This window comes from Streptopelia decaocto (assembly GCF_964273445.1).
Source record: "Streptopelia decaocto genome assembly, chromosome: 4".
Classification (NCBI taxonomy): domain Eukaryota; kingdom Metazoa; phylum Chordata; class Aves; order Columbiformes; family Columbidae; genus Streptopelia; species Streptopelia decaocto.
Genome location: NC_138658.1, coordinates 71,868,050 through 71,892,511, shown reverse-complemented (window position 1 = coordinate 71,892,511; position 24,462 = coordinate 71,868,050). Strand labels below are relative to the sequence as shown.

Below are 24,462 nucleotides of genomic sequence, written 5' to 3'. Positions count from 1 at the left end.
ACGCTACGGAACGGATGGGTCGTGGCTCGGCCTCCCTCAGGCCGCCGCGCCCACCCTGGCGCAGGCCCCGCTCCCCCCGCCCCGCTGCGGAGCCGCGCTCGGCCCCCATTGGCTGCGCCCCGTCACGTGTGGCTCCGCCCCCGCCCCCCTCGCTCCCTTCGGCAGCCCCGCGGAGCCGTTACCTGCGGCGGGGCCGCGCCGCCCCCGGCCCCATGCGGAGGCGAAGCGCTCGGCCCGAGCCCGGAGCAGGTTGGCGGCGGCAGGCCAGGGGAGACCCACCAGAGACCCACCCGTGGGGTGGGGTAATTCGAAGAGGGGGAGCGGGTGGTTATTCCAGCGGTGGGGAGGGCGGTTTGGAGGCGCGGGTGCTGAGGGGGGGGGGGGGCTGGTGCTAAGTGGGGGGGGGGGCTGGTGCTGAGGGGGCTTCGCCCTCAGAAGCGCTGCTGAAAAGATGCAGCTGAAGCGTGAAGGCGCCGCCGTTCAGGGGTATTTTTTGAGGGGGCGGTGGGTCCTGGGGGTATCTCCGTGCCGCTCCCTCAGAGGGCCGGGGGCGGCCGGAGGCCTCCGGGGTCACTCGGACGGCGATGTCTACCCCACCGCGGGGCTGAGCGGTTCGGACGTGGCCACCGGTGCCCCGGGGAAGCGGAAGAGCCGGCGGGCCAGGGGGCTCTGCGGGAGGGAGTTCGGGAGCAGATGGGCGATGGGAGTCAGGTCTGTGCCGGGCCTCCCCCGGGAGGGAGAGGAATGTAGTTGGGGCTGTCTGGAGTTGTTATTCTGAAATAAAATTTCTAGGCTTCTGCTTGTCTGCAGGTTGTGATAGCCTTTTAAAGCCTTTTTTTTTTTTTTTTTTGGGAGCAATGAATGCAAGATAGATAGGACTTGTGCTGTTGCTGCCAAAAGATTTTTGTTTTCTTCAGTGCTACTTAGGAAAAAGAGTTTTGTGCTGAGGTTTGTTTTTTTTTTTTTTTCTTCTTCCCAGTAGATAAAATCAAAATATAAAGCTGATGGAGGAAAGATGTTTATTTTGCAGCTATCTTTAGTTGTGGAAATGAATGGGAAGTGCTTATAAAACTACTGTAGGTAAACAGCTTTCCTGAGGTAAATGGCTGGTTTTGCGTCATTCTGAGAAAAAGGGTAAATAAACATGTATATTTCTTATTTTCTTAAGGAAAACTTGTTTAGATAAATGGTCTTTATGTGTCTAAAGTGGATAAATGTTTCTAGATGCAACTTGTGACAGGACAGTACAGATGCGGTTCAGAAGTGGTGTGCGGCTGTCCAGTGGACTGTATTATTCTATCTGTTTTACTACAGCAAGGTTACTATCTCCTGCCTAGATCATGCAGCAGGAAACCTTGAACTGTCTCCCAAGCCCTCTGCTAACCCAATAAGAGGCAACCAACACAGGGAGTTTCATTGAAAGGTCAAAATACAGCTGAGAGTTAGTGCACAGGAGCTTTTTGGTGTGTTGGCTGCTTCCTCGGGGCTGATGAGAAACGGGCTTGTCCTGTCTCTGGTTTCCTGGAACTTCTGCGGATTTCGCATTCTCCCTTTGTTTGATTAAATTGACCAAATGATTGATGGGCAATTAGAGCAGGATGTAGGAAGACAAAGTGCAATAGCAGAAGCTTCCTTTCACTGAGGAAAATGAGCTAAGAATGTTTAATTTTGTTTGCTTTACATATGTCTGTTTATGTGATAGATGCAGAACGTGCCAAGATTGCTGCAGAGTTGAGGTGTTTGGAGAGTGGGTTATTTTGTTTAGATATGAGATCCTGGGAAACTTAAGTAGGTCTTGGGTTTTTATAAAGGCTGTGTTACCCAACAATACCCAGCCAATGCTTCAGACTTGCCATGGAGTGATTTTCAGATTGCAAGGAAGTCTGAATGAAACTCAAACACAACAGCTCAAAGCTTCTGCAGTGGGTGCATCCAATGCTTCAAAACAATACAATGGTAATTTGGACATAGGACATCTGGATCATAGGGGAGTCTCCCCTGTTGCAGGCAACTCTTGTAACATCATTCATAAATTACTAACGACTTTCCATGAAACTTGTGTTGGCTGTTATTTTTCCATTACTCCTATGGTAAGGAGTAATTCCTTTGCTGCTCAGGAATCTTTTGCATGTAGCCCATATTTATTGATGACTGCTTTTTCCATCTGTGTGTCCTTTTGTTTGAATTGTTTGCTTTCGGCTTTCATATTTACATATTTGGTGTATCTAAGGAGAAACTCTCAACTTGTTTTGTGAAGACAAGCTGAGCTCTGTTCTCCTTGGGAGCAGCTCTTCCTTCACCTGACCCACTAGGTCTCTCTGCAACCTGTTTGGTCCTGAAGTCTTGATTTCAGAAGTTAAGCACTAAAATTAGTTTCAACAACATCCTCCACTATATTGCAATTTATTTTTAAACCTTTTCTTCATGGGAGGCTTTTGGCATCCCCTCTTTTGATTCCGTAGGCTCAAGTGTGATTTTTACTGTGGTCTCTTGTAGTGTTAGATGATCCTGTGATAAAAATGCTGCTGTACTGTTAACATTGTTCCATAATTACCAGTTGTTTGGTGCTATTCTGCTGCATAATTCAGATGTAATATGAAACCTCTTGGCTGTGTAAGTCTTCTGGCATGTTTCCTTAGCCCAGTAAAGATTAATGCTATGCCTCATCTTTTCTGACCATTTCTTTTAGGGAAGATTTATTCCTCAAACTTCTTGTGTAAGGGGAAAGACCTAATTCATTTTGGCTTCCTTGCAGGGGCTCAGAAATATCTTCCACTTTGTGCTAGATGAACTCACCCAGCTCGTGGTGGGTGATGTGCTGATACGCTGTGCTCTCTTCCTCCTGTCCTGGTGGTGGCTCTTCCTCAAACTAGTGGAGCACCACTTCCAAATGTGTGGGGTCTGTGAGTTTGGGGAGGAGGATGCGCTGTGGAAAGGAGTGCACGAGATGTGTGCCGGAGGGGTTTCTGAGGAGCAGCTGCCTGCTGTTATACTGCAATTCGCTCTTCCTGCATGCTTGCTCGTGCAGATTCTGTGAGGAGTGCCTGACCTCAGGTTCTGAACACCTCAAGCAGACAGGCCACTGTTTCTGACACAAATAACGTAAAAGGGAAGACTGGGATTTGCATTTTTTATTAAAAAAAAAAAAGATGGAGAGGGACAAGGGGAACCTCAAAAGCTTCCTCTGCAAGAAATAAACCTATCTTTTTAATACCATGCTGTTCGGAAGAGCAATGCGTTAACTCACATGGTCCTTCCTGCCTGGCTGGAGCACTGATTTTCTGTGGCTCATTTGGGAGTCAGAAAAATCCCAACTTCATGTACTGTTTTCATAGAATTATAGAATCATTTCAGTTGGAAGAGACCCTCAGGATCATAGAATCCAACCATAACCTAACCTGACTCTAGCACTAAACCTTGTCCCTAAGAGCCTCGTCTAAATGCCTTTTAAACACCTCCAGGGATGGTGACTCAACCACTTCCCTGTGCAGCCTGTTCCAATGCCTGACAACTCTTTCCATGAATAATTTTTTCCTAATATCTAATCTAAACCTCCCCTGGCACAACTTGAGGCCATTTCCTGTTGTCCTATCACTTGTTACTTGGGAGAAGAGACCAACACCCTCCATGCTACCAACCTCCTTTCAGGTAGTTGTAGACAGCGATAAGGTCTCTCCTCAGCCTCCCTTTTCTCCAGGCTGAACAGCCCCAGTTCCCTCAGCCGCTCCCCATCAGACCTGTGCTCCAGACCCCTCACCAGCTTCATTGCCTGTCTCTGTACTCTCTCTAGTACCTCAGCGTCTTTCTTATCATGAGGGGTGCAAAACTGACCAGGATTCAAGGTGGGGCTCACCGGTGCTGAGTACAGTGGCACAATTGCTTCCCTAGTCCTGCTGGCCACACTATTCCTGATACAAGCCAGGATGCTGTTGGCCTTTTTGACCACCTGGGCACATGGTGGCTCATGTTCAGCCACCCGTTGATCAGCACCCCAGATCCCTCTTTGCCAGGCAGCTTTCCAGCCACTCTTCCCCGAGCTGTAGTGCTGCCTGAGGTTGTTGTGACTCAAGTACAGGACCTGGCATTCGGCCTTGTTAAACCGCATACAGTTGACCTCAGTGTTGGTGCTTGTTGATATTTCTTGTGTTTATGCATGATGGGTTTTTGCTCTTCTTCACTTTAGAGCTGTTCCTTACTAAAAGAGGTTTCACAGGATAGCTTAGAAAGCTTGACTAGAGAAAGGGGTGGCAAGGTAGAAGTGAAATCAAGAGAGGAGTCCCTGTACATTTAGAACCCTTCTAAGAGTTCTTTGCCTATAATGTTATTTTAGCAGGCACTATTAATATCCAAAAAGCTTCCTGTGAATGCTGCTGAAAGGAAGTGATGATGTTACACTCTGAATATCTCTAATTAAGTTGATAGTTGGACCAGATTTGAGCTGGAATCATTTTTTTTTATGTTCTGTCTGGCTGACTCGAGGTTAAGAGCAAGTTGTAACTTAGCCATGTGTATCCTTCCTACAGGAAAAGACAGGGCAAATAGACACAATAATGTAAGTTAATTAATGATTTCATGAGTTGGTGGTTGATCTTGCGAAGAACATGTAGGAATGAGCCATTAAAAAATTAGAAGAAAGTACAAGTAGAGCATCATAAGGCAAAAAAATGGAAAATGCTGATGCCTCTAATGTACGACTGCTTCTTGCTGGTATTGTTGGCTTCAGGCAAAATAATTTCCACCTGCTGTCCTGTTGGTACCTTTGGGAGTGTCTGTCAACTGTTCTGAAAATAATTTCTTCCTTGTTTCACTTTTTGCCAATTGCGTCCACGTGTGGGATTCACTGTTATGTTCTCATTTTCTGAGGACATGGATCTTGACCAAATTGTAGCTTGTACAGAAAACTTTTGGTTTTTACTTTTTATTGTCTGATTAGAAAAGCCTTACTAGTCAAAGTTCATTTTGTAAGACACATTAGGTGCTAATGCAATCAATGTCCTGTTGTAGCTGCTTATAATCCTATTATAGGCCAAACTTCTTTCTGTGATCATCTTTCTATTGACTATTAAACAAACGGGAACAACAGGCTCTACTGTTAATTAGAACAGGCATGTCTGCTTTTTTGATATAACAGTAATAGGTGCTAAGCAGTTAATATTAAAAAGTTTATCAAATATCTACATATATCTAAATACCAACTTTACTGTGGGGTTTAGATAGTTGCAACAGAAGAAATAACTGACAGAAGTTTCTAACTTCAGTTCCAGTTGTTCCTCCATTGAGAAGCTGTTAGTCTAATCTGCAACAGCTCCTAGGCTGCTGTCTTTCCATGTCTTGTGGCTATTTCTGCTAGGAAGTGGTAGGATGATGATCAAAGGATTATTTGAAGATAGATACTCAAAAGTTAATATATTGCTGCACATTATAACCTAAGAGTCTCTCGTGCCTCAGCGTGTCCCTGATAAGTCTGCCTCAGATCTTCAGTAGCTCTGGAATTTTTCCTCATGCTTGTGGTTTTGGGGGATTTTTGTCATGTGCCATTGAACATGAGTCTAAAAGAAGGTATTTCAATGCTAATTGTGTTATAGAAAGAGATCTCCATATTGAAAACTGTTCCTTTGGGATAACTTGTCTGTTCTTCTTTCCCTGCTTTTTCCTAAGTATTTTGTCACTATGGGCAAATAGGCCCATTCAGATGAAAGGCTTTTTACTTTCATTGTGTAGGTTTGAAATCCAAATTTTAACATCTGGGCAATTTTTCTAGTGACTTTCCTAGTCTGTAAAACCTATGTTTAAAATTTGGCTTAAAAATTTGGATTCCTGTCTGCAGAAGTCACTAGAAATTGAGGCAGTCCTTCACTGTGGTGCAGTTTCTTGAGTGCCTCTTGCTAGAGGAGCTCATATGTTATGTTTTTTTTAATAATAAATTTGTTAAGTTATGAGAGAGTAGGTTTTCAAATTGTTTTTCTTTAAGAAATATTCCATGTTTTGGGTTGATAAAAATACCTCTGCTGTACTGCAGTTATAACGATGCTTGCAACTGCAGAATCCTCCATGTATAGTGGATTGCACAGCTTACTATCCTTAACTTCAGCTTTTTTATTCTTTCTATTATAATGAATATTATATTATTGTATTATAATGAATATTATTGGGATGGATCTTGATCCACTGTTGATTTTTTTAAAAAAATAGTGATTTTTTTAAACAAGGTAGATTATTTGCAAAACTTATTTAGTTGTGATTTATTGTTTCCAATGAAGCGATGATGAAGTTTGAAAGTGTAGGAAGGTATTGTGGGTTGATAAGGAGACTTGGTAGGGACAGTCCTGGAGGGGGTACACCCTGGGTGACTTGGGGACCACCCGTGCCAGGGCAGGTAAGCTGGTAAGCACAGAGGGGCAGAGGAAACCCAGTGAGAAACACACAGGATCTGCAGACACAAACTATTGTGCACGTGACCCCAAACTCCTGCACTGCCTGTGGCTTCCCCAGAGGAGCTGGGATGGGTTCCGTGGAACCTCTGCCAAAAATAAGGGCACTTGAGACGAGGAAGGGAGGAGGAGGGGAAGTGTTTGGCTTAAGCTCAGCTTAGAAACTTCTGTTTCAAAAAAAACCCACCACCACCACCAACAAAAAAATCAGAAAAACTGCCACCCAATTAACCATTCTTTTTTTAACACTAATTTTTTTTTTTTTTTTACACCTCAGCTCTTATGTTTGCTCTCTATGGGTTTCAGACTGTAGAAGCAAACAAAATTAGCCCTAACTATAAATTTTACCAAACTATTTCGCATGTTGTTACATAAATTGAATAATGTTCTATTCAAATATTCTATCAGTCTTGAAAACCTTAATGAAAATTAATATCTAGTTGGTCAATAATGAGCATAGATTAAAATGTGTAATTTTTTCATGGGCACGACTCTCACAAGTAATGACAGACATTAGTGTTGTAGTTATCACTTAATTTTTGTCATCTGTTTTTCCCAAATTTGTCCCAGGAACCAAATCTGTAATTGGTTTAAGATTTCTTAAATGCACTCTTTTAACTCCTTGCATAAAGTTTTGCGGTATGTCTGTGAGTTTTTCTGTTGTTTTAAAAAGCCTTGGAACAGGAAGTTCATGCAGAATTCATCACCGATATTAAAAATGTGCACAACATCTCAATGAAGAGTATCTTGCTCGAGTTTGTTCCATGCGAAAAAAATCTTCTGTGTCTTTTAACTTTGTCTCTTTTTTTGAAGCACAAATGTTGCTCAAAACCAAGTGGTTTTTGTTATATCATTTACCATTTCTAAAAATATGTTTCCTAAGTAATTTGATTTAAAGGAGAGGACATGAAATGAGCAAGCGTTTCTGGATATTTTTGCATTAGTATTGCCTTCTGTTTCACTGCCTGTTTGAGCCCTATTGCATTTGATTAGTAATTCCATTATACAGGTGTGACTTTCATGTTTCAGTTGCTGTGGGTTTTACACTGCAAGCTTCTTGATCTTGTTACGTGAACTACAAAGACTGCATTGTGCAGCAAGACTGTGAGATGAGCTGCCTGCCGGATGACTTGTAAATCTGACTGTTCCTGCTGCTTCTGATGGTACTGTGAGAGGGGCAGTTAATTTGTATTTTCAGTTCCTTGGAGCTTCAGGTGTACACTGAAGTCATGTGCGAGATGCTCTACAACTGTAGAACAGAAGGTGATAGAATAGTTTGGGTTGAAGGGACCTTCAAAGCTCATCCGGTCCAACCCCTGCCATGAGCAGGGACACCTTCCCCCAGCTCAGGTTGCTCAGAGCCCCGTCCAGCCTGGCCTGGGATGTCTCCAGGGATGGTTCATCCACCACCTCTCTGGGCAACCTGGGCCAGTGTTTCACCACCCTCAGTGTCAAAAATTTCTTCCTCTTCTCCTGCTGGGCTCTAAGCAGTGCTCTGCTTAGGGTGGCTTCCCCATGGACTTGGGTAAGAGCCTGTCGAGTTGCAGGTGGCAGCTAACAGCCCCACATCCAGCTGCTCCTGTAGATCTGAGACAGAAGTTTCTGCATGAAGAGTTACCGACTGACAGTAGCTGTTCCTGCCAGTATTTCCTCTGTGGCTCTGGTCCTTGCCTCTGCAGTTAATTTGGACCAGTACCTGCCCACATAAAATGCTGAGCTCAGTTGTGGAGGCTGTTAACTGGACCCTTGGTGTGTGGGGAGGCTGGATTGTGCTTGAATTGGTAGAGTGACTGAGGTAAGTGGAAGCATCCCCTGCATGGGATATTACGGTTCTGGGGGGTTAAAGAGGCTGGTGAGGGCTGTAGGTGTGTGCGTCAGTCTGCACTTGTACGCAGGCTGGTCTGGTTGTGTCTCCATGCCTGGTGACACTGTTGGCACTCAAAACAATGGGGGCTTTGTTCTTGTCTTTGAGTAAATTCAGGCGCTGTACATAACCAAACATGGTTTTTGAGGACGTGGCACTGGTCATGTACAACGTGACACATGCTGCTTTTTAGTTTTTTTGCATTCTCACATAAAAAGACATCCTGAAGACTTAAATTAATTGCTTCTGAAATATACCAAGTGTGGAAATTTTGTCTACTTAAGAATAACAATGAGATGTAAGTAAATTATGGTGAGTAGAAGAGCAGCACAAAAAGCTTTGGAGCGTATTCCTACTGATGGACTGCTCCAGTGGCAGCTTTACACAAATCACTTAAGTTCAGTAGATGAAAAGCAAATTTAAGTCCCTTGAGTCTGCACTAATTACACCACGATAAGTAGCTATGGAAATATCAGTGCAAAATGTGATTGTAATACAGCATTACTACTGAGGCATCTTTTGTAGGCAAACAGAGATGTTTGCACTCATGGCTCCCAAAACAACTGTAGTACTGCCCCGTTCTGAAAGGGTGTAGTGGTGTTTGGCAGTGGTGTTTGCATGCAAACAACAGAATCTGGATGCTGTAGGCACAGCCTGTCTTTGGTCCTTGGTTTCTTAACTGCTATGGTTCTCTCTGTAAACTCGCAGGTTTGTTCTGAAGCTCAGGAAGACTGTGGGACAGATGGGCTCTTAGGTGCTTGTTAGCACCAACCTTGCCCTTTTGAGCACTCTTAAACCATTCCAGCCAGTGGAAGGTGCTTATTGACACAGATAAGAGTGCAGGATCAACCCCTGAGTCATTAAAAACAAATGCTGTGCTGGATGGATGTATTTTGACTTGGTCTGTCTGTCTATCTATATATATAGACTTGGTCTAGCAAGGAATCATCTGAAGTAAACAACTGTCAAAAGTCAACCTGAAGGTTGCAAATGAAATGAAAACTGACATTATTTCTGTTATAAAGAAAATGAAATTAACAAAACCATTGAGCGTACTAAATCATAAGAGCTGGACTCAGAAAGGATGTGCTGAGGTGATTAATTAAATCTGCGGTGTTTCCTTTTTCCTGTTTGCACATCCAGGATGAGTTAGACAACCGTTTGAGGCTGCCTGGGGATTTATTTTGCTCACAGTCAGGGAAGGCTTTCAGGTAGCACTGTTTTTTTTTGCAGTCTCGAATTCCTCATTAATCTCCTGTGTTCATCAGTCTCCACCTCTGTTCCTTCTTCGTCTTTCAGTTCTCTTGCAGCTTCCCCTTTTCTTTGTTTCAAAAGGCTTTAGGAAATGTGCATCTGTTGTAGGATCTCTGCATACAGTTCTGTAGTAGGAAATTCTCACCCTTGGAACTGATTAAAAGAGTGCTGTTCACAGAGCAGAACTCTTCTTTGACATTTTATGCAGCGGAGGAGATTTGCTGTGGTGTTCCATGCTGCAGGATGATTCCAGAAGTACGTTAGTGCCATTCGGCAATATACAATTTTTTATACATTGAGCAGTCTTTCACAAGCATTTCTGTCAAATTACTACAGAACCTGGGTCCTAGCACAGGAAAGACTAATTTGCAAAGAACTAAAAATCTGCTTTGAACAAAGCAGAGGCAGTGAGGCTTTAACCTTATCCTTGTAATTCTGGCTGTAAAACATTATGGATTTGATTCAAACTGCTGGAAAATACGTGCTTAATCTGGAGCGTATTCACTCATAAATTTTACCAGTACAATGGCCAGTCTTCATGTTGTCACTTGGGACATTGTTGCGATGATTTTGTGGTGCCACAATCCTCTGGTACGTGGTCTGTGCTTTTGTGCAGAATCCATTCTAAGTTCCTGTAGAGCGTGATCAAGTTGCCTGTTTTTGTTGTTTACCCAAGAGGGAATTATTACCTGCATTGTTCTGTAGTGAGAATGGTTGAAGCTTTGTTTCCTGCTTTTTGTCTTTTTCTTTTTTGAAAAAGTTCAATTTTATACTTCTCCCCAGCTGTGTATGGAGAGATTTGTGGAACTGACAGATGTAATTATTGCTTTGACGTATGTCATAGCTTAGGCAAATGCAGTGTTCAGCGGGCACATCCATGCTATAAGCCATCCATGTCCATGAGCAAACCCCTTCCCTTTTGCCAAACCATGCTGTGTCCCTTGTTCGTGCTGGCCTGAACTGGTCTCCTCTGCGGTGATCTTGCCATTGGTACTCTCTGTGGTACGTGGAGTAATCCTGGAGTTTCCACCTGGTCTGCAGACCTTGTTCTCACTCTCCTCTGCAGCATCCTCTAATTGCTGCTTGTTGCATGTGCCACTTGTCATCATGTGGAATGATGAGAGGTGCTTGGTTGTCTTGTCTGCGTAGTATGGCAGGAGTGTCCTACCTGGAATGTAAGGTGATTGTCTAAGCCCTGCTGGATTGGCACTGGACATGTCAAGGTGGAGCAGTTCACCTTGGTTATCCATAACTGGCACTAGGGTATGGTCCTTGTAACACGTTTTGCTGATGCATGTTAGGTGTTTACCCATGTGGACTTGACTGATTTGCTGCAAATCTTGGCTGAGAGCAAAATGGACTTGAAGTGCAGATGACTGGGGTGGTGGTGTCAACACCCAGTTTTGCTCCTCAGTGCTGTTTTTATTCAGCGGTATAGATGCAGCCAGTAAAGGTGAGATGCTGCTCTGAGGAAATAATGAGCTTGTAAGACTTGATAGGTTCCCTGTGACCTGCTGTCTTGTGTCCTGACAGCTTGTGTGGAAGACTGGAGCTGGATTTGGTTTCCAGCTTAACTGCTAGCATTCTGGGGGACCTTGGGGTGTCACCCCTTGGGTCTTGGTTTACCCTGTTCCAAGACAAATGTAATGGTACCGACTCTGGTTTGTACAGTGCTTCCAGATCCACTAAAAGGTTTTTAGAGTATTGCTTCTTTGTGACAAACGCTTAGAAATAGGTGTGACAGCTCAGAGTGTACAATTAATAAACACAACTAGGTAGGTAATTTGAGGTTATTAATATCATAACCAAGTTATGCATGTTTGAGTTAAGTGGTGAAGTTTTCTGCTAGCAAAAACCATTAGGCTTTTTTTTAATAATTATTTTTTGCCTTGCTCTGTTTTGTGGTTTATGGCCACTTGCAGGTGACTCTAGAAAGCATCACTTAACTGTTGTCTGCACCTCAGGACTTGAGATGGCTGATGTTGACTTTGAGTCATCTTCTGAATTAGATAGCCCTGAAATTTCAGTTGGCTTCCATCTTACCAGCTCCTTCATCCTCATATTGAAGAACATGGATTGTTTGTCCAAACAAGCAGTGTTTTGAAGTGGCAATAGAGGCTAGTTCAAATGGGTCATATTGCCATATAAAATAAAAAGAAGTTGAGAAGAAAAGAGAATGTGGAAGATTGTCCCTAGATAAAAGCCTTCCCCTAGTTCTGCTTTTTTTTTAAAAAAGTTCTTGAGATGGAGCTCTTGGCAGTAGAACAGAAGAGTGTGAATGTGTTTGCAGTGGAGAGCAGAGACCGAGATCAAAGGGAACGAGTAGGGCGGAGGACCAGGCTGTATCTTTGCACGGTAGGCTGCTCAAAGGGAGTAAAGGGAGTGCTGCCCCTGGAGGTCGCTAGGGCAGGAAATACCCTTGGCCACATCCCTTCTCCTTTCAGGGCAAACCCAGTAGGCTTTGCATGGCCTTTCCATGTTTGGTCACATCATTGGTTAACTGCAGCAGCCTGGGAGAAGTTGATGTGCCCACCTTCATTTTTCTTTCCAAAATCAGAATTTAAACATGCTGATAGAAACTTGTGGGAGCTTACAAACGGTAAGTGGAGAGATAGCTTCTCGTTAGCTGATAAAGCGACTTGCCCATCTGTGAGGGAGCACTCTGAGCTCCTTCTGGGTTGACAGTGTTGGTTGAAGGGACCTGCTGCTGTGCACAGAAACTGCCCTTGTGCTTACAGCCTCCTGCTGTGTACCAGGCCAAATTTCCTGCCCTTCCTCCTTGGTACTTGCTGTTGAAGTTGCTGACAATGTTGTTGGGGCTTCTGAAAAGGTCTGCACTAGATTCAGACTTATGATGAGACAGGTTTGCTTAACCTCAGGGAAACCAGGGAGTTGACTCAAGATGTGGACTCCAGTTCTGAGGGTGGGATCAAAGTAGTGTCATATTTGGACACTTGGATTCAGGGATCCTGAATACACTGAGCATACTGTGTAGATTTTATTTTGAGTCTGATAATTGCTTAAACAAAATGGTGTTTGAAGATCAAACAATAGCGTTTGACAGTAACTAATGTAGTTGCAATTATTAGACTTCATGCTGATGAAGAATACAAAAACCTATACCTGGCAATATGTATGTACTTTTAGAATCATGTCCTGGCGGTGCATCTGAAAGGAGTATGTTCTTGATCACAAGGAGGTCAGGAGTGGTTCAGTATTTCTCACACAAACACCAAGAATCACCGTCTTCTCTGGGAAAGAGTAAATTAACAGTTATTGGATGTTCTGTGAACTTTTTTCCATTCAGAAAAGGTTATGATGATTTCTTTTTTCTTTTTTTTTTTTTTTTTTACAGCAATGCGCAGTGACAATAACTCTGTGAAGCCGAAAAGTGATTGCTCACCTCCTGTGCAATGGTGTAAGGTGGTTGCACGTGAAGATGAGAAGACGAAGCTGGTTTTTAAAAGGTACTCGCAAGTAAGTGTCATTATGGCAGTTGCTGTCCCTGAGCCTGGGCAGTTACAAAAAGGATGCAAAAATCAAGGGCTGAGATTGCCACAGGAACTGAAGGGAGGGTTAGACAGTGCCCTGGGGCACCTAAAACATGTTGAGGAGGTTCTCTAATAGTGGTGTCTGTTTCTCCAAGCCAGTGAGGGATCCCAGTAAAACACTCACAAGTATTTCCAGTCTTTTTTTTTTTTAATCCAGATAAGTAACTATGTTGAGGCTTTTTGTCTGATAATTGAAGAAATTGAAGAACAGTGGATGTTTAGTGGGTATTTTGGGGAGGTGTCCCCTCATAGTTATTTTGTTTATGAAGACTCCTGGAATGTCCCATCACAAAATCTTCTTTACTCCATTGCTTGCAGGTTAACATCAAATTGGAATTAATGTGTGTTTGCTCATGTACATACAGAGCCGTATTTTAAACTGAAACATGCCACTACCGTGATGTTTCTTTGCCATATGAATCTTAGGTCTTAAAGCTTAAAACAACACAAGGGCAGACTGTTATATCCACTGGTGTTTTGAGCACCTGAGTGGTGCAGCCTAGCTGAATCTAGAGATACTTGATAAACCTCTATAGAGGAAAACCAGCCTTATTCATCCCCAGTGAATCCTGTTTCTGCCACACAGCTGATTTCCAGGGGCTGAAGCCCAACATGCTACTGAATGTTTTTAGACCCCCTATCAGTGCAGAATATAATTTAGTTAAATCAGATGTGAGAACAGTGCTGCTTTTCCAGTGGCTGCCTTATTTGCAGCACATACTGCAAATTAAGTGCCATGATTGCATCTATTAGCACATATGGTACAAACTTTAAAAAAAAGTAATCTTGGAAACCTGTGTTAACTTCATCTGAAAGAATTTCAAGAAACACTGAATGCTTAGTAGGTTGTCTGTTTTTTTTAAACATTTAAACAAATGTCCGGTCGTTAGGAAGCCGTAGGAAATGAAAATCAATAATAAAGCTTGAACAACATACTTGAGCAGCAACCACAATTCTAACCAAATAATGGTGTAATTTTTGCAAAACGGTTTGCACATGAAATGAGCCACATGAATACTTGAAGATCAACTGTGAGATTCCTTAAGAATGACAAATGAGTAGATCAAAAACATGGATAATCTGTATTACTCGGTTTTAAAGGAGTTTCTTTTTTTCTTATGTTTGTTTGGGGAATGTAATAATTAAATTAGCCTTCTCAAGATAAACCAAATAACCTAAATTATTCATTCTAGACTCCCAGTGAGGTGAAAGTTTTGCATATGAGTGATGGTCATTGGCCCAAAATCTTGCAATTTGAAGTTCTCTTTTTTTTTTTACCTTGCCTGAAAAAGACATATTTCAAAATAACATTGCCCTTTAAAGTAGGAAAACAAAAGTCATGTTTGATTTCTTTGTGGGGGGAGAGCATTTGACCCATCAGAGATACGTTTAACCTATATGATGCAGGCATAAAACTGCGTAAATCACTGTCAATATGCGACGTTTTCCTTATCAAAGCATCTATATGTGCTTGTACTTCCCTACAGATAGCTCTGAAGAATTATGAAAGACAGTGAACAAAGCAATAGGTATTCACCTGATGTTCTTCAACTGCCTACAGTTTGTTTAAAAAATACTCATTTAACAATTGATGGATTGCTGGAAAAAAATAATGGTTGATTTATTTTTTGCTCTCCTACCCCTACACCCTCCTGTTTGTTTTTAGACTTCTTGCACTGTGTGTGGTTGGGTGCTTCCTTTATATCCTCAAGTTACATTTTGGCCCTGAAGAATGTGACAGAACAAAAATGCCATATGTGGACCTCGATCGTGTAAGGGTTGGTATTTTTTGGCTTTTTTAATTGGCTTAAATGTTTCCAGTTGACAATATAAGAGTTACAGGGGTCTATAGCAAAGAACTAGATGCTGAAAATATCCTGTGAGAAGAAAATACATTTTGCTTCATTTCATGCCATAGAACTTCTGGTTTTTGTTCTTGTGGAGTGACAACTTCTGTCTCTGTCACAGCAGAGAGAAACTGCTGTAAGATGCAAATAAAGCTGTCTCTGCATTCTCGTTGACATTTCTCTGCCTTTGCTGCTTCACCTGTTTGCTCCATACTCACCTTGGCTTAGAGCTGTTATATTTCTCTCTGTGAATGTCTCAACGCCAAGACACAATTTAGAGCAGAAGCCCTGATTTAAGATAGTCGTATCTTAGCATCACTGCATGTCCATCCTCCCCCACCTTCTTCAGTGCATGTTTTTCCCCTTCTGAGTCTCTTTGCCTCCCCTTCTTATTTGAATTCTTTCTTTTCTCAATAACATATCCTTGCTTCTGAACACGACCACCTTAAGCTGAGCAAACCTAAAGACTGCATGGGCTCTGTTTATTTCTGTCTCATGATTCATCTTGTTTGTGTTAGATGCAGGATGAGGAAATAGCATTGTTCTCTATCTAGTTAGGTAGTAGCTGATTGCACGTTGTTTGGGGCAATTGTCAAGTGATTGCCATTAATTAATTAATTAAGCACTGACTCTTGCTCACAAAGTACAGCGTGAAGTTGCTCAGTTGTGTTTTGCCCAGAAAGAAGTGTGGTGGTTATGACCACATTTGCAGAGACTGTTACAGTGGTGGCAGAGGCAGTTATGTAGAACAATCTTGTTTAAAAAAATATATATATATATATAAAATAAAGGCAACACAACTTCCCTCCTTAGGCACCCAGATACACGCTTCCGTTAACAGTACAGAGGGGGAACTGAGCACTAGATTTCAGTCTTGATGATGTGACCCTGTGCTTCCTCATGGTTTCTTTTAGTACAGTGGAGGAAAGATCAGCAGAGTTGTATCAGGGAAAAGAACACGCAAAACGATTTTATTTTAACTGATAAAAATAATACCTTTACTATTTATTTTCTTTGTTACTTCAGTACCTGCCTCCCACTACAGATTTCTAAAAAACATACATGCATAATTTAGTGGTGTGTTTGTGTTTGTTTTTTTTTTTTTTTATGAAACACATCAATTTCTAGTTTTATCTGACTTCTTAATCTTTTCATGCAATACGAAACTTTTATTTTGGTGACTTGTCTTTGAAAGAAGACCTGAAACACAACCGCTTTGCATTCCTTTCGAAGTCGTGTTTTAGTCATTAGCAGCACTGCTTTAGCAATACTTCTGGAACAAGTTGCTTCATTTTGATTAGTAAGCAAGTTCAGCCTGCCATTTCACAGAATTTTTACCCAGTGGACGTGTCTCTGGTAAAATCCTCATGCAGGCAGAACTTGGGTCATGCATTTGAGCAGAGGAGTAGAATTCCACTTGCTGGTTTGCTGCTGAATTAGGTGGACAGAAGTATGTCTAGATTTTTTTAATCTGTTACTTTAAGTAACAGTACAAATGCTCTCAAATGGCTCATTGGCACTTATCTCTTTTAGTAGCTTATTCTTTAGAAAAGCTCCTATCCAGATTTCAGTGATTGGATGGGGAGATATTCCTTTTCAGGTTTTCACCCTGCATTAGTTAGTGTCTGTGTTTGAGTGAATGCTTTAAATATCTTGTATTTCCATGTCGCAGCTTTTTTTATAAACTGCTGCGTTTGCTAAACTGCTGGTGGTCAGCGGGTGGGTTGCATTAAGAGGGTTTTGTATGTTCCTGAAGCTGGTTTCCCTGGCTGAAATCATATATGTTTTGTTTTAGAGAGCACAACGGTACGCCAGCGCTGCATTGCAGGAACAGTGCCGGCCTTCTTATGTGAAGAAAGAGATGGGGAAGTTATTTGCGGAGAAATACAGCATGGACATATCTCCCTTTGTAAGAAAAAATATAAATGAAGATGAAGCTTTATTTAAATATGGGCCTCCTTTTGGATTTTACAACTACTTCGATAAGCTTAAAAATCTCCTTGAACTCTTACCTGAACATGATTTACCAGAAGATTTGAAGTCAAAACACTGTAAGCGTTGTGTTGTTGTTGGCAGTGGTGGAATTCTTCATGGATCAGAGCTGGGTCACTTGTTGAATCAGTTTGATATTGTCATAAGGTACGTATTTCCATTATTAATTCCAACTACTACAATTATGAGCTGCCTTTGTTTTTTAAGGGGAAAGTATCGCCAACATTTATGCAACTTATAAGACTATTTCTGAAAGGGCTTCTGAGAAGTTTGCCCGTGACTTTGGAATTTGAAGTCTTAGAAGCAAAATAAATTGTCTTGTTCACAAGACAGGAATTCAGTGTAGTTGTTTGTGGGCTTCAGATTTGAAAAAATATGGGCAGAAGTGAGCGAGAAACAGTGAAATCATAGCCAAGTAGACAATCCTGGTTTTATCCATTCGTATATTTAAGCTTTCAGAGGTAGGCTTTAGGACTCAAGTATGTCTTTTTCCCCTTGGTTAGTTGGGATGCTTATTTGAAGACTTTTTTTTATAACAGCTATTTCAAACACAATAGAAATTAATTGGTGTTTCAGCATAGAGTTGGTTAACACACTGTATAGCTTGCCTATCTTTCCTTATCTTTACAAGCTTGGTGTGAGCCCTCAGTGATTACTCATGTTTTCTGTCTGAATTAAATGAATACACACTCTGTATTCGTGCCTTCTAAACATTACTGAGTGAACTCTCCTTTGTATTTTAAATCATGTAAAGTCACAAATACTAATACAAGCATTTTTCCCAAGTTGCTTTGTAAACTAAGACTTGCTCCTCTTAAAAAGGGATGACTTGATACAGTGAGTTGATATATCTTATACAAAGGTAAAGAAACCTGTTAGCGTGTAGAGGGGCAGAGGACTTCTCTGGAGTTAGGATGGCAATGTAAAGGTTAATTTTCTGTTGATATAGAAAAGTTTGCAGGACTTAAGCTGTTCTGCAGAACTTGATGGAGCTGGATGATGCTGTTCTTGTCAGCAGTGTGCTAGAACCTGAAATTTTTGATGATCTGGGAGGATATAAACCCATGGGATTATATTACGTTGCATCGAAGGGATAATTTGAATGCCTTTCTGTGTGTAATACTTGTGTGTGTATAAATATATTTATATATAAAAAGATAATGCAGGAAACTTCCTGTGTGTCTTCTCTCCCTTTTAAGCCTCTCTGGGTTGGCACAAAGGGCTGAATGTGAAATTCTGCAGCGCTGTTTTAACTTTTCTATTCAAGCTTTTCTTTTTGAAGTTTTGAACTCGTGCCAGTTAATCCAGAAATAGAATTGGCTTCCTCTCAAAGATAAGGGATGGATGAGCCTGTGAGGCAAGGAACATGGAGATACTGAGAACATGCTCTGTTAAAAATCTGTGAGCCAGATACAAGTATTTTGCTTAGTGTCTGATGTTTTAATGAGATTGTAACCTGTGCTTATTAAATGCAGTTTCTCTCCCTTTTGTGTGTGTTTGTTTGTTTGTTTGTTTGTTTTTAGGTTAAATGATGCACCAGTTCAGGGATACACAGATCACGTTGGTAACAAAACTACTATACGAATGACTTACCCAGAGGGAGCCCCCCTTTCTGAACATGAGTATCCTCCTGCTAGCTTGTTTGTGGCTGTTTTGTTTAAAAGTGTTGACTTCAATTGGCTTCAAGCAATGGTAAAAAATGAAACCTTGGTATGTACTGTGGCAGTGTTACCTACCTGTGATTTTTTTTTTTTGTTTTTCCTTTTCTAATGCTTAAGAAGCTGGCTGATCTGTTGCTTCTGCTTCTATTATGCAACCTTGTGTTTTTTTTAGCTGTGTCTCATAGTTATAATTGGTACCAGCATTCATGTTGAGGCCTCATGCTGATAGATATTTTCTGCAGATATTGGTGGTTTGCACCGAGCTATGTGACATATCAAGTGCTGACTAAGGTGGAATTCATTTTACATTAGGTTTAAGTGACTCGTTCAAGTCTGCAGAGCCTGCAATAGAGATGACATTTCTTGATACCAGCCCTATTTTTTTTTTTCTTGCTTTGCGTGGCTTAGGAGCAGATCTGCTCATTCCCACCTCCTTCCTTGCTCTGGTGTTTTTGCTGGTGCAGAGAGACAGTTCTGGGAACTGATCTGGGACTGGGCGTAGTGGAGAGTCCACCTAAGGGCCATGAAGGTACTTGAAGGATGAGAACATCTCTCCTATGAGGAAAGGCTGAGAGGGTTGGGACTGTTTAGCCTAGAGAAGAGAAGGCTCAAGGGGAAATTTTATTAATGTACATAAATACCTGAGGAGAAAGTGCAAAGAGGACAGAGCCAGGCTCTTTTCTGTAGTACTGGGTGATGGGACCAGCAGCAATGGGCACAAATAGATGCACAGGAGGGTCCCTCTGAATGTGAGGAAACACTTTTTGACTGTGAGTCCTGGCACAGGTTGCCCAGAGAGGTTATAGAGTCTCCATCCTTGGAGTTATTCAAAAGCCACCTGGACATGGACCTGGGCAACCAGCCCTAGGTGCCTCTGCTTGAGCAGGGGGGTTGGACCAGATGACCTCCAGAGATCCTTTCCAGTCTCACTCTGTGATTCTGTGAACTGAGAACATACTTCTCCTTTCAAATACGAGGCTGTTGGTTGGATCAGCTCTCTGTGCAGGCATTAGTACTTTAGTAAACTCATTCAGATCACAGGTTGGGAAGGTGGTACAGTGACAACCTAGATTTGATCAGTTTAAGATGCTGTAGAGTTGTATGTCAGGGTAGCAATAAGCCTTTTTAAAAATGTAGGTCTATGTTGCAGCTGTATAAGTTTCATCATTTGCTTATTGGCTTAGTGTTATGCATTATTATGGAAAGATTTGTAAGATAAGCCTGATTTTGTGTTGTTTTCCTGTTAGTATGCTTCTAAGTGACTGCAAGTGGCAGGAAATGAGAATCTAGGTTGCTGAGTCCTGTGCAAATCTTCTTCTGGAAGGTTACATGTATCACTGGGTGGATGCTGTCGAGCAGCTGCTGTTCACTTCAAAGCCCAGGCAAAATTGTTTTAAATCCAATGCTTGATTCAGAATGCCTGGTTAACGTTTGTGGAAAACTGCAGTTCCATTTTTGCACTTTTTTAACTACTGCTGCCTGCTCAGTTGTGCTGGGGAAGGTCCAAAGAACCTGGAGGTGCTGGTGGTTATGTTGATTAATTAAACACAAAGTGCAGTCAAATACTCAGAATAAATAACTTTTCCCTTTTCTGCAATTCCCTTCTCTCTGCAATTCCAAATACTCTGAAGATGTTTTCCTTTTCTAGGTCAGTCACTTGAGCTGTACACTGGAATTCCTCAACTGCCTTAGCTATGATCTGTTTCCTGAGTTTCTCAGAATCAGTGATGTATTATAGAACTTGTGTACTGTCTGCCATACACTTTGCAGTCTCAGAGTTTGCCCTCACTGAACTATTTATTTCCTTCTTTTAGCCTCTGTGGATGCGACTCTTCTTTTGGAAGGAGGTTGCTGAGAAAATTCCTTTTACGTCAAAGCAGTTTCGGATTCTGAATCCAGTCATCATCAAAGAGACGGCTTTGGACATTTTACAGTTCCCTGAACCTCGATCAAAATTCTGGGGTTGGGATAAGGTAAGAGGTTTCCTTTTAGGAGGAGATGATAAAATACAAAGTAAAATAAGAAACAAAAAAAATTGTGGCTCTTCCTTCAGTATAGTTTCTGTGTGCAGTTTCAGAACTGGTCTCAAGTAACAGTGAAATTAACACTTTTTCAGAAGACTCCTGTAATTTCTTGTGCAAAATCAAAGTAGGATTTCAGCTCACCTTTTCAGATGAGGTGTTATGCCTGTGCATGCTGATATGAAATGGCCCGTTTGCCAAAGCATTCGCGTGCAGTGAGATATAAATTCATTCTAGTGCAGTGTGTTCACTCACACATCATTGTGACTGGTGTTAACATACATCAAATGCGTGCTTTGAATATTTAAGTGTGTTAAGAGCAGCTCTGTTAAGTCAAACCAATAATCAGCTGTAGACAGATGTGTCTCCAGCTGCAGGGAAGGCAGAATATGGAAACCAGGCCAGTGTAAAGCAACCTGCCAGCTGGTGAAATTGCAAGCGTGCTCAAAGCAACTGGATGGGTATATCCCCCCTCTACATCCTTCACCAGCAATAGTATGGAGTGCTGAGTGGCTGAATTTGATGATACGCTGCATTTTTGTTATTTTAATTATTTTTTTGAGAAATTGGATGTCACTAGTTCTCTTGAAATATGAAAAACACTGAATAACCATCATCTTTTCACCTTTTGCATGAAAGTATTTAATGATAGTGTTATTGCACAAATGTTTGAAGGAGCTTCTCACACTTATTTATAAAAATAATGTAACATACCCAGCTATGTACTGTAATATACTGGCTTTCTTCACATGTTCTTCAGTGAAAAGTCATATTCTGAAGAATGCTGTCCGAGAGCCTGTTGCTCCAGACTGAAGTAAAAATACATCAAGAAATGTCAAGTTGAACTGCATGTCAGGATTTATTTGAGTGTTTGGAGTGAGGGTTCACTTGTGGTTTAACTACATAGTAATAGGGCATCTTGCCTTCACAGAAAAAAATAAATCTAGTGTTGACAGCCAAAAGTCTTGTTAGAGGCAACTGCTCAAGTTGAATGAGTATTTGGCCCTGAAGTTTTTAGTTTTACTTGATCATTTAGGTGATTTTTAGTTTTAGTTGGAATTAAGTTTTAATTGCTGGCTTATTTAATTGATTTCAGTTTTAAGTGAGGAGAGGGAATAGATAAAGCCATTATGTTTTGTAAAGTGTTTCTAAAAACTAGCAAAGGAGAATATATTTGAATTCAGCAGGCTTATTTTTTCCCCCCTTTTCAGAATGTACCTACAATTGGGGTCACAGCAGTTGTCCTGGCCACACATTTGTGTGACGAAGTGAGCTTAGCAGGGTTTGGCTATGACCTGGATCAGCCCAGCACACCTTTGCACTACTACAACAACCTCTGCATGGCCGCCATGAACAGACAAACCATGCACAACGTGACCAGCGAAACAAAATTCCTGCAAAAACTCATCAAAGAAAAAGTTGTCAAAGACCTGACGGGCGGGATACATTGTGAATTCTGCAGCACAGACAGCTAGTGACTGAAGTGCGCCCTGGTTTGGATTTGTTCCATTTCCAGAGGTTCAGCTGGAGCGACTTTTTCACTGTCTTCAGTAGTTCTTTAAAGTGTGTCTAGAACGGACGTGGAATCTCTGCTGCCATTTTTATCGTCAAGTTCAATTCGTTGGACTTTTAAATTGATTTTGGTGTCAGATTTTACTTTGCACATTTTTGTGGATAACTGTGTAAATAGAACTTGGAGTTGAAAGAGATCAATTTAAAATATTTACTGTTTTTTGTTGTCTGAAGAAAAGCAGAGTTTTTGTTTTCAGATGTATATTGTACGCACAATGCTGGCCTGAGTTGTCTAACAAGGTATACAAGTTATTTTTCACTGAACTACTGATTTTGTCGATCCATTTCTTGGTGTATAACTCCTTTTCATGCGTGCCATGAAAAGAAAGGTGAATGCTTCTCAAGTCTTTCATTTCTTGCAACTTGAGCGTTCCATTTCCCCCTCAAATATTTATATTCTTCTGGTTTTGTGCTAATATTTTTTGGGAGGTGGAGGAGAAATGTGGGAGTGGAGGTGAAGAAAAAGGAACCGTTGTGACAACAAGTAAGTAGTAAGTACTTTGGTATTCACGATTGATATTAAAATCATTGATGCGTTAATATATTGGGTTAGAATCCTGCTTTATCATGAGGCGTGTTTGCACCGAGGGCACGCTACGAGAGGATTTAGCCAGTAGGAGACTGTCACCTGAATCAAATCTTTTGTCACTTCTGTTCCTTGAGACCCAGATAAATGTTTCTAACTAGTTGATTTGCAGCAGAGTTCAGTGACCCCAATTAAAGAAGTGGCATTAACTCCAAATCTGCCCCCTCCCCATTTTGTTTCATTTTTTTGAGTGACGTGACAATTTCTGGTTCTATAAAACACTGGTTTGTATAAATCTTCCATTTAGCAATAACAGAATCTATGACTACGCTAAAATTTCCATTGGTTTACTTTATGATCCTTACGTAATGAATTACAGATATTGTAACCTTAATAGTTTACAATGATGATAACCCCTATGAGCTCTAGTGTTGGCTTTTTAATTGAAGGGAGAGGTGGGGTTTAAGTCAGCAATGGGGTGAGTGTGTCTAAGTTAAGAAGAAAATCACTTTGAGCAAGTAGTATGATCTAGTAGCACGCAAGGTTAACGCTGAAAGCAGCATGCTGTATAAATAAAATATACGGTCTTGTGATTGGAAATCAGTGCATTGCAGAGAAACTGGACTGTGCAGATCTATAAGGTTTGGGTGTTCATTTTGTTACAAGTAGAGTAGTAGCTATGACTGTGTTTGCACTGAGTAATGTTGTTACTCAGTCTACAGTATGTGAAAAATGCTTTATTTGGGAGTGAAAGCTTGTTGAGCAAATTGATCAAAGGTTGGCCTAGAAACATGTTCGTAGTCCTGGAACTCTCCACGTGGTGAACGTTCCCACCTTTTTTTAATGGGTGAAGATATGAATATGGTTATAGTTTTAAATTGTAAAACTACTGATATGGGAAAGCAAGATTAGGGTGGTTGGGGTTTTTACTTTTGGGTGGTTTTTCCATGAAGAAAGACTTAATGCTAGAACGCAGAAGCAGCAGACTGATTCTGGCCGTAATACTAAAAGGCAATAAAATGACGTGAGATCATAAAGCTGAACTCTGAAGAAAGGTGGGGGGGCCTCATCCTTCCTAAGACATGTGGACCTACACGGCCTTGAAAGCCAGTTGTGGATGGTGAGCGGATTTGAAAATCGCATTTTTGTCTCTGGCACTGTTTGTGTTTACAGCAATAATGTTAATCTGACTTTCCATGAAACACATTGATTTTTGTACTAGCAATAAATTTCTAGTCTACGTTTTTCTTGTAAGTATAATAATTATATTGTTTAATTTAAAAGTATTTCATGTGCGAAGAGTTTTATACGGATAGTCTTTTAGTTAATATATTAAAACGTGCTAATTATTTTCTCCTGGTATTAAAACTGGAAGCAAAGTACCTTAATTTCATTTGGTATTAGTGAAATTTTGGAAGATTTCGGAACGTGTGTGGTGGGAGAACATCCTGGATACACTGGGAGTATGTGTTTCAAAGCACTTGGTCCCTTGCTGATTTCCTTTACTCAGTAACTTAAAAATATTATCAATTAATGTAAATGCTGATAACTTTTTGGAGGTGTTGTATTTACTGTCAAATGCTCAAATTATGTTGATTAGATTGTTTTCCCACCAGTTTCATAGCTTGTGATAAAACCTTGTTCTCCAGGGTCGCACACACTGCACAGACTTGACCATCTGTGAAATGGCAGCAAAGTTCCGGTGGCAAAAAGCAATAAACTGATGAAACCACTTTCTATGTA

At 41.3% G+C, this 24,462-nt stretch overlaps 1 protein-coding gene across 6 annotated transcripts; it reads left to right on the top strand.

Annotated features, from left to right (window-relative positions):
• The first annotated feature begins 147 nt into the window (after positions 1-147).
• ST3GAL5 (ST3 beta-galactoside alpha-2,3-sialyltransferase 5) lies at positions 148-24,462 on the top strand. 6 transcript variants are annotated; one of them, XM_082051119.1, is made up of 7 exons: positions 148-249; positions 12,905-13,026; positions 14,767-14,878; positions 16,743-17,086; positions 18,463-18,649; positions 20,415-20,573; positions 21,833-24,462. In XM_082051119.1, the coding sequence occupies exons 2-7, from the start codon at positions 12,989-12,991 to the stop codon at positions 22,094-22,096; spliced, it is 1,104 nt and encodes a 367-aa protein (XP_081907245.1). In that variant the 5' UTR covers positions 148-249; positions 12,905-12,988; the 3' UTR covers positions 22,097-24,462. The 6 variants fall into 6 exon arrangements, with proteins under 6 accessions (XP_081907245.1, XP_081907242.1, XP_081907241.1 ...); XM_082051116.1 differs by having other exon boundaries at positions 154-249; positions 12,905-13,016; positions 14,767-14,872; XM_082051115.1 differs by having other exon boundaries at positions 154-249; positions 12,905-13,016.